The 10464-nt window shown below is 35.1% G+C and overlaps 2 protein-coding genes across 2 annotated transcripts; both read right to left on the bottom strand.

Moving 5' to 3' along the window:
- On the bottom strand, window positions 1-1058 carry LOC127097208 (glycine-rich RNA-binding protein 1). Its single transcript, XM_051035716.1, has one exon. The coding sequence runs from the start codon at window positions 992-994 to the stop codon at window positions 380-382; it is 615 nt and encodes a 204-aa protein (XP_050891673.1). The 5' UTR covers window positions 995-1058; the 3' UTR covers window positions 1-379.
- Window positions 1059-2600: 1542 nt separating this feature from the next.
- Window positions 2601-7542, bottom strand: LOC127097207 (protein ACCUMULATION AND REPLICATION OF CHLOROPLASTS 6, chloroplastic). Its single transcript, XM_051035714.1, has 6 exons — window positions 6946-7542; window positions 6630-6854; window positions 5375-5635; window positions 4305-5262; window positions 3998-4134; window positions 2601-3069 (listed from the first exon to the last, which is right to left on the bottom strand). The coding sequence occupies exons 1-6, from the start codon at window positions 7456-7458 to the stop codon at window positions 2779-2781; spliced, it is 2385 nt and encodes a 794-aa protein (XP_050891671.1). The 5' UTR covers window positions 7459-7542; the 3' UTR covers window positions 2601-2778.
- Between the last annotated feature and the right edge of the window lie 2922 nt (window positions 7543-10464).

The following is a 10464-nucleotide window of genomic DNA, read 5'->3' as shown; positions in this document are numbered from 1 at the left end:
AAACAAAAAAAAAACAATAATACTTCATGAATTAGTGAAACATACAAGTTACGAGGATGACCCTTCAAAAACAACACACAATTTCAACATACTTGTCTAATGTTTACCTAGGAAAAAAACACAATGTCAACATATTTGTCTTGTGTTTAGCTGGGAAAAAACACAATGTATAACACTGATATTTATCCAAAATTAAATTATCAGAAGAAACCAAACACACAATGTCAACATACTTTCTTTTTAGCAATGTACTTGTCAAAAGTAAGAAATTTGTTTTGTCGCGAACCGGCAATTCGACACTTGTCGTCTGCATTAGTGTATGAGAGTTTCACTGCTATGATCTTCAAAACAAAACAAAAAAGTTGATACATCATATTATTCATGGTCGACGGCGACAATGAGCCTTGCACATATGGTAGCAGTCATAGAAACAAGGTCCACCACAGTGAAGAGGACAGTCCAACCTCATACCTTTGCACCTTGTTCTTGTCATGCATTGTGCAAACTCTCCTAACCTATATTCTTCCTTGGATGCATCATTAGGATGATGATGATGATGATGTTTCATGCCCCTCACAACATGTGATCTTGGTTCATTTCTACACCCCCATTTCCACCAGCCACCCCCACCTCCTCCTCCTCCCCATCCCCATCCACCACCACCTCCTCCTCCTCCTCCACCTCCACCTCCACCACCTCCTCCACCCCACCCCCATTTAAATCCTCCTCCTCCACCTCCACCTCCACCTCCACCACCTCCTCCTCTCTTATACAAACCACCTTTGCTTGCATTGAACATAACTCCACTGTTGTGTTTTCCTCTTACTTCTAACTCATTATTCTCCTTATAATGGGACAAAGTTTCTAAGGTAACATTACCATGTCTTTGACTTTGAACAGTATCATTTTTCATCTCATTACCTTTAAAACCAACAACAGCTTCCACTGTCAGAATCATTAAGCAGAGAACAGAAGAAAATCTTAACCTCTCCATTTTTTAACAAGCTACAAAAAAGAGAATGCTTTTATATCAATATATATAGCATCTTTTGTCCCATCAACACAGCATTTTCCTTCTTATTAATATATCTTAACCTTCACTTTGTCCCCACATAAAAATACATTGTGGCAATGAGTAATGCAAGCACCATTGTGTCCTTAAAGCTTCCCACTAACACTGCATGCGCAACCTTTGGCATGCATACCTACCCCATCATTCATATATATAATCGAATTTCCACAAAATATGCATTACGATTCTTAATAGATCTTTGTTAATTGACAGCTTTTAGAAGTCACTTTCAACAGTTGCATTCATTAAATATGATCAAAGTCGTTACTCATTAGCCATAATAGAAACGGGCTTTCTATAGCATATAAGTAGAGTATAGTACAATCATAATGGGGAAGTAATGAAAAGCTATCCAAATCTAAATATAATAGGGAATTTTTGTCTCCAAGCAATAGGGAGTGAATTATAGCCAAATATATGCATCAAGTGCAACCAACAACAAGTTGTAGATCCATAAGGAGGGACCATCATATCATGAAGGGTAAATGAATAACAAATTGCATAAACTTTTAATATATGTTCGTTTCTAAACTTCTTCTAAGTTGGTATTGCTTGGCCTTTAAGCCTAAGACTGCAGAGAACGTGTATCATAAGACGTATAGTGGGTTAGTAGAGACAAATGGGAAGGGGGAAAAAATGCATATCCATGTGATATACATTATCAAGCTACTGCCATAATGAATGTTTGACACCGTGGTTGTTTGCATGTGAAACAAAGAACTTGTTAATATAAGTATATCTATTAATTAAGATTTTTTTTTAAAACCAGAACATTTCTGCTGGCAACTGTAAACATCAATTCCTCGAAATAATTGAGATTCATTAAAAGGGTCAGTCTCTCCAAACAAGTCTTTTATCAAGCATTTAATGCAAATTTTGGACCTTAACAAATTTATCATTTGAAAAAGAACTACATGTCTTAAAGAGATGATGACAAAACTAACAAAAAACTATATTTGAACACAAATGTTGACATCAAACACCATAAAAACATATGGTTTTAATTTTTATTATCATCTCTCTCAAATTCGGGATACAAACAAGTCGAATATTAAATTTTAAGCCATTCTCTTCAATTTGATCATATGTGCAATCAAACACTCAAAAAGAGTAAATGATTTGATCTTCCCTTGTGATATTGAGTGTTTTGACTTCTCATTAAAGTGAACAAAAATTCATCGATAAGTTTTACTCAAGACAGACTTGGAGGGAAAAAAATTAAAATAATAAAATAAAATAAATTAAAAAAAGAAGCATTTCAACAAAGATCCACTTATTTCTACACAAGAGGATTGGCTGGACCCTATAATAAATATTTGACAGATATTTGGTAAGAATAAAGTTTAAACAAATTAAGGCCTACACAAAGATTGGTAAACTCAAAGTTTAATATCCTTGAATACAAGCAAACTTTTCACTTTGCTTATCTAATTGTCCAAACAGTGACCACAGTACACTTCATTTTCAATTGTCCATTTGTGATTTTCGTTTTCATTTTCAAATTTTTCAGCAATAAGTAAACAAATGGTTGACATCCTAACCAGATAATTATTTGATTAAATACCCGGCAAGTATTTACAGCCTGACTACATGAGTGCTTAAAGCATGCCCAAAACAATAGGTACATACAATACAGTAGAGATAGACTTAAGGGAGTGACACTCAAGTGTACTAAACTGACATATGTTACAAGTTACAAAACCTACTTATGACTCAAGGACTGCTCCTTCAACAATTTTCCATCCTGAAGTTGAAAAAGACATTTCATATCTTGTTGTGTAGATTCTGCTGTTAGAAGCATCATGTTGTGGATGACCTACTGCAGTGAGGTGTATCGATTCTTTGAGAGTTGTTTCCACCACTGCACGTCGTCCATTCTGTGATATAGTAACACTATCTATGTTGAGATCCTCCAAGTTGTAGTCATAGGACCAACCAAGCTCTGCAATCTCAGCTGCTCGATCAGTCCATATCTTCAACATTTCACCGTCCAACACCTAGCAGATAGATCTTAAACTTCAGCAAAACTTCATATATACAAAGATGGTAGATAAATTGTTTGTCCAAAAAACCAAATAGATAATTCCCAGAATAACACTGCCTCAAGATTATTAGTAGTCAAACAAAAAGTAAAAAAAAAAAAAAAGAGAATGCTTAAGACTCAGCACTTGTTCTGGAGAATGAAAAGCCCAGAGTTAATATAATATCATATCAGTTTATTCAGAAGTTTCTTCTCGGTTCTCAACATCCCCCACATACATACACAAGAAAAGGTTACTCTGCCCCTTTATGCACATATTTCCGATCCATTCCATGGAAGGGCTCATGTTATCTAATCTGAAATGTTAGTTTAGTTTTACTGTGAAATGTTGACAAGATGAAAATCCAACACCCGTTTTTTTATCATGTGAGGGTAGAAAGCATACCAGGAAGAGAAAGAAGATAGTTACCTAAGTTTGGGAGATTTTCAATGGAGAGGACTAGAGTCTAGAACCCCATTAAAACAAATCATGTGGTAAGGAGTATAATTGCATCATTAAAATGATTATATAGTTACCATTAACCAATTTTAAATTCCCTACAAACAAAAATAGAAATATTCTCCCCCGACAGTTCTAATTTCACTCCTTCCTTTTCAATTTATGAAATGATTTATCCACATGCCGAAAAAACTCAAAACATAGCTTAATTGGTACTCCCTCATACCAAATTTGGATTCAAGGAAAGGGAAAAACAATAAACATGCATAATTGCACAAGAGGTCTAGGATGAAATGAACAAGACATGTTATTCAACAATTGTCGGGTTTAACACCACTGAAGAAAAAAAACAGATTACCAGTGCATTGGTCATATTCACACTAAATTGGAAGAGTGTAATAACTAACAACCATATCCATTTTAAAGGACCAGTTAAATTCCTTACCTCTTGCAAGCTTACTAGGCAATGGTCAGGTCCAAAAGCTTGGGATTTGATATGTTGCCACTTGCGAACTATAGCTTCTGCAACCCTTGCATTCATTTTTGGTAATTGCTCAACTAATTCTTCATCTCCTACAGGACCTGTGCAGTTGAATCAGTTATGTATACAATAAGTAACTATTGTGAGAAACTTAAATCATGAACTTACAAAAACCTAATTTCAGATATGTGATAACTGAATCGATCTGAGAAATAAGAAAATATCTTTAGTAGTACTCCAATTAAATTAGATGATTCTAAAAAAAACATACCTAAATTAATAGTATCTGATGCAATTGCTGAACCAGACACTTTTTGAATAATGGGTCTAGCAGGTAAAAACTTCAAACCAGCTAAAGTTACGAGTCCAATTACTACACCAGCACACATGATATTCACACTTGCATTTTTAATTTCGTCAGTAATAAAATTTCCATCATTTATCTCAGCAGTATTTTTTATTCCCGAAACCTCAACATCAACTGAAGTATCCTGGTCTGGAAATATCAGGGGATCATCATTTTCAGAAAGGCTTGAATGATCCTTTTCACCATTTTCTAAATGTGTCAAGATTTTATCATTGGGGCTAACAGGAAAAACCCTCTTCAATGCTTTTATTGCACTAGCCTGGACATGGCCTATAACAGCAGTAGCCTCAGCTCCAATTTTCGCTATGGCTGCTGCAGCAGCCAGGGGTGAACGATCAGCACCCTCCAGCTTCTCTAGATAGCTCAACACTGTAGGGTCATCATAGTAATCTCCAAGCTTAAAGCTTGTGTCTTTAGTATCTCTAAACCTGGGGAAAACCACCTCCATCAACCATGTCTCCAACAATTTACATAGTCCGGGAAGATCACTGTCTTCATCATCACCCTTTGCATTTTCCATAATAAAGTCAATAATAGATGGGTTTCGATAAGGAGAGCTGTCACTATCGAGTCCCAACCATGACCTACACTGATCGAGCTCCCCAACAAGCAATGCACACAAACCCCTTTCTAATGCAAAATCAACCTCTCTCTTCTCCATCTCCATGGGAGTATAAAGAGAGGGAGCATTCCTAATATTTGTTACCTTAGTTTGTTGAAGTTGATTGAATAAGTTATCAGCATCTTGGATAAGATGTGGCTTTTTACCTACGAAGGCTTGTGCAACCAATGCAAGTGCCACCCCATACGCCTCAAAACTTTCAGCTGGAATATTACTAGGTGTTGCTACAAAAAGTTCGACCTTCAAAAAAACGAAGATTGGAGATAAGAGATGAAAATTCTTGATAACCAAAAACTAACAGGAGGAGAAAGAAAATTGAAAGAAAAACATGCACAAAATATTCAATGAACACCTGTTCGGCTGCTTTCATATGCAGGAATGCCTCGTTCATGAAATCTTCACGAGTGAAACTCCCAGCAATTGCTGCTGCTCCTCCACCTCCAACTGCCCAGAGAATGTTGCGGACACCTTGGAGACCTTCCTCTCTCCGTGCTCGATGATCATCATCAAGAGGCAAGGCTAAAAGTTCTAATACACAGCGTGGGGTTATCTCTTCAAGTGTCTCATCAATTTGTGTTTGTAAATCCGGTGCTAGGCTGCTTGCCCCTTCTTCCTACATGATCAAGTGAGTGACGTCAGAAAGCATATTGCACCGAACTGCAACTTACAAGTCTTCAAGCTATATACTACACAAATTGTTTTGCTTTTACTGCACATTAAATACATGGAAAACATGATATTGTGTAGATTCTGGAAATGCAACACTAGTTAAGTTTAAAAGAAATACTATACTTGACAAATGTTTTTTATTCACAAATTTCACCCTAGTACTTATTACTTCCACATGCATAATATAACAACAGCAGCATATTAATTTTGTGGCAGTAGTGATGAGTAAGATCGCGTCAATATTAGGAAAACTAGGTACAGCAATGAAAGATTACACAAAAATTTAAAACGAGCCCCACTTTCAAGATATCCATGGACATTCATTAAACAATAAACAAGTTTAATAAAAAAAAGCATACAATATACAATATACAATCTAATAATTGCAAACATAAAAGAAAATATTCTTTGATACTAACAAGATTGATATAGTAAGTGAGAGTAGGTCATTACTTTCTACAGTGACCCATCATGAATAGTTATGCATTTTTTTAATTGTTGTGCTCAGTTTCTTAACAAATTTTTACACTAGATTGCATGGCTCTACTTAAAAAGTTGTCATTTTTTAATAAATGCAAATTCTGAATCTTATGAATTGCATGAAGGGGCACTGGTCATGCTCCACGGTAAAAGAATTATACTACTCTTAGAGTCAAGTATGGATAAACTTTTCAACAAATACTTATAATAATTCAAATATTAAAGGAGTCTTATAATATCAAAGAATTTTCAAACAATTGCTTCTCATAGAAGTTGAAATTCGCTTATACATCTTAAATTTCTCAACAAAAAAAAAAACACTCACTTAAATTTTCTATAATCAATCAATCATCTAAAAGCATGTTAAGATTTTTCATATCCAATAAGCTCAATCAAACAGGACTTCAATGATAGTAAACGACATTATTATAGGCGTGAGACGAGGTACTATGACTCACCTGCAAAAGCTTCAATGCCCTCTCGAGCATCTCACAAGCGACAATGTAATCCGATGGGGACAAAGCCATGGCATCCCTTGAAATGTCAACATATGCAAGCGCCATAGCCAACACAACATCTTGCTTAAACGTCTTGGGCAACCTCTCTCTGAGTAAACCCCCACCAATCCTAAGCACCAATTCCATCTCTCCAGCTTCCTGCAACACACAAAGAGCTCCAGGAACCTACAACACACAAAATTCAATTTGAAAAATCAGAATATTCCCACGGTAACATAAACAAATTGAACTGAATTGAATGAAATTGAAATGTTACTTTGTCAAAAGGGATTTCAGTGAGAATGGAAGAATCCTCGTCATCGTCAACGAGGCTTTGATTGTACTCTCTTCTGGAAGCAGGATCAGCTAGGGTTTCGCAAGCGGCTTGAAGAATTTGGCGACGGCTAATCAAAGCTTCGTTGCTAAAAGCATACTGAGGAGGCTTCGAGAATTTCGCTTCGTAAGCCCTACGAATGCCATCACCGAGAAAATGCGTTTCGGCACCGAGAATTTTGTACAGGTCGAGAGGGAGTGACACGTGGCGTTCAATGGGAGGAGAATCGAGTTGAGGTGGGAAAGAAGTGAGAGTAACGGCGGTGGCAGAGGAGGAAGATGAAGAAGAGGTGTCGCCGAGAAATTGGAAATCGGAAATGAGTCGCTCCGCCCATTTGCTGGGGGCGGAGAAGACGGAGGAATGGAGGCGGTTAGGTTTTTTGGAGAAACGTGTGAGACGGCGAGGAGTGGATAGTCCTACACCGATGCCAACGCTGGTAACCACCGCAGCATCCATGGCGCTTTAGCTTAAAACTTCAAATGTCAGTTATAAACCCTTTCTCCTATCCTTTCTGATTCTATACAACTTGTCTGTATAAAATTCTTAGATACCTTTAGTTTTGTTTTAGTTAGATTTAATTGATTTAAAATTTTAATTTTTTTTAAATAAAAAGATAATGTGACATTGAGAATTGAAAAAAAAATCAAGAGTATTAAAGTGTTTATCTAAAATAGTAATGTTTTTTTACGGGAATAAAATAATAATATTTTCACTATACTTGTTTATATTTATACGAATGAATAAAATTTTATATTAGTATTATGTATAAATTCTAAATCGTTACTTTTTTTAACTTCTAAATATTCGTTTTGATTTTGAAATAATGTTAGTTCATTGTTTTAAAGCCATACTAAATAAAAATATATCATTTTAATGAGAAAAAAATGATAATATTTTAAATATTATTAAATTAATTTAATTAAAATATATTGATATTATAAAAAAAATATTTTATATATTTAATTAATTATAGATGTTTGATGTTGAAAGAAATTTGACTTTTATTTTAACCATTTATAAAATAATAAAAATAAATAATGATAAATTAACGGTATCAAAAAAATTGTATCGTATCATTAATCTTGTATTGAATTACTTTTTATTCAAATAATAGTATTTAAAAAATATTAAATTTCATCATTTTAAAATATTGATATTTTTTAATTTTTTATCATATCTTTTTACTCTAAAATTTGATTTATTTTTAATAAAAAATTAATATATATCATTTTAACATCATTTAATTTAACTGTTTTTAATATGTTTAAGTGACCTCTGATGTGAGAATTGTAACACCCCGATAATAATAAAATAATTATTTGAATTGAGTTAATAATTTAATTAATTTAATTAAATAATTGGAAATTTTATTATTATTATTATTTTTTGAATTATTATTATTTTGGAATAATAATTATTATTTGGAAAATATATATAAGATGGAATTAAGGAAAAAGTCCCATTGGGAGTAAAAACATTTCACGTGAAAACAGAGAAAATCGTGAAAAAGGGAAAAGGGCAGAGAAGAGGAGAAAGGAGCTGAAGAGCAAAGGTTGAAGAACGGAAAGGCTTGAAGCTCAAAGATTCGCCGGATTGTTAAGGTAAGGGGGTTTATCGTCGATTAATGGGTATTTTGGGATAATATGTCATGGGTAGTGATAAGCCGTTAATTTGACCCTAATTGGGATTTGTAAATGTTGAAATGTTGTTGGATGAACTGTGCTGAAAGTTGAAATTAAATCGGTATTTGTGTGAGTAATGATTTTCCGATCGTATAGCTTTTTACGGAATCGGAATCGGAGGTCCGGAAGTCCTCCAACGGCGGAATTCTGCATTCTGCCGTGTGTTAGCGCAGGAATTGTTGTTTGGTCTGCGTTAACCGGTTAACCCAGGGTGTTAGCCGGTTAACACTGTATTGAAATGTGAAAATATTGAGTTTTGCCTGCGTTAACCGGTTAACCCAGGGCGTTAACCGGTTAACGCTGTTGCGTTTTGCCAGAAAGTGAGTTTTGCCTGCGTTAACCGGTTAACCCAGGGCGTTAACCGGTTAACACTGTTGCAGAGTGAAAAATTATTGTTTTTAAACGTGGTGTACCTAATTGAGGGTTGGCCTATGTTGCCTATGGTGTAATAGGGATAAATTCTCGCTGTTTTGAGCAGTATATGCAATATTGAAATGTACTAATATTGTGGTTGTTGTTTGGCATAATCTGACATGCTTATGTGATGAAAGATTGATGATGTATAATGATGTACATGATGCTGTGAATGTATATATTATGCATGTATGTGTGAATGGACTGTTGTATGGCTCAGAGTGTGAGCATATGTTTATTCTTGAATTATTGTTGATGTTGCATTGCTAGATGATTAGCATGCATGGCATAGCCTTCGGGGCTGTAGCTAATTCCCATAGTGAGGAATTAGTGAGTGAACCATTGTGGGTTTGTTGTTGATGTTTGCATACTAGATGATTAGTGTGCATAGTCTAGCCTTCGGGGCTGTAGCTAATTCCCATGGTGAGGAATTAGTGAGTGAGTCACTAGGTCTCAAATGAGTGGGACTAGTGAGCTTAGTAGCCGTATCTGGAGGGATCGGTGAGCTTGAACTATATGTTCAAGAATAGTCGGTACCGCATGTGTAGAGTCTCATTGCATAAAAATATGTATGGCGTATAATATGAATGGATGTGTTCCAATATTATACGTGTGTTGTGTTGTTGTTAAGTATGATTTGAGATTATACTGGTATTGTATATTGATGTTGAGTATGATGTTTAAGCCAATGAGCTATTACTGAATGTGTATTGCAATTAGGGTGATTGATGTGTTAATTACTTGGCATTACATGTTGTTTTATAATGCTTATTATATTGATTGAGGAACTCACCCTTACAACTATTTTTCAGGTAACGAGAAATGAGTTGAGTAGAAGCAAATGCTTGGAGTCTAGTGTAGTCTCCCTAGTGGGTCATGCTCTGATAGATGTAACATCGGGCGGGAAAACTTTGATTATTATTGTTGTTGTTGTTGAACTAAATTACATGTGATGTTACATGTTTTGCATGATTGAGTTGATCTCTATCCGCTGCGTAATTGTGCAAATACTTTATATTTAAATTAAATAAAAGAGCATGATGGTTATATTGTTTAAATGGTGGAATGTTTGTGTGACACCCTTGGTGCACTATTACTCTGATTATATGTTTATTATTTTAATTAATTTTTGGGGTATTTTAGAAGGGTGTTACATAAGTGGTATCAGAGCATAGTCGGTCGTGTCGAGTCGTAATTAGTCTGTTTTCCCTGTACGGGATAGGTGTTGTGTAACCCTGTCAGTACTTATTGTTTTAGTTTGTTGGGTTTTCAGAATAGAGATGGCTGGAAGAGGTAGAGATGATGCTGCGATTGCTGAGGCTCTGGGTATGCTGGCTGGAGTACTTGGAGGGAATCCAAATGTTGT

The sequence above is a fragment of the Lathyrus oleraceus genome, chromosome 6, assembly GCF_024323335.1.
Source record: "Lathyrus oleraceus cultivar Zhongwan6 chromosome 6, CAAS_Psat_ZW6_1.0, whole genome shotgun sequence".
Classification (NCBI taxonomy): domain Eukaryota; kingdom Viridiplantae; phylum Streptophyta; class Magnoliopsida; order Fabales; family Fabaceae; genus Lathyrus; species Lathyrus oleraceus.
Note: the sequence above shows the minus strand (reverse complement) of the source record. Positions and strands in the feature narration are given on the sequence as shown.

Excerpts from the sequence above, each read along its gene's own strand:
- LOC127097208 (XM_051035716.1), bottom strand. The coding sequence starts at position 994 with ATGGAGAGGTTAAGATTTTCTTCTGTTCTCTGCTTAATGATTCTGACA.
- LOC127097207 (XM_051035714.1), bottom strand. The coding sequence starts at position 7,458 with ATGGATGCTGCGGTGGTTACCAGCGTTGGCATCGGTGTAGGACTATCC. Across the intron at positions 6,855-6,945 it reads CTGAAATCCCTTTTGACAAA|GTTCCTGGAGCTCTTTGTGT; the intron begins GTAACATTTCAA and ends TGTGTGTTGTAG. Across the intron at positions 5,636-6,629 it reads GGGCATTGAAGCTTTTGCAG|GAAGAAGGGGCAAGCAGCCT; the intron begins GTGAGTCATAGT and ends TTGATCATGTAG.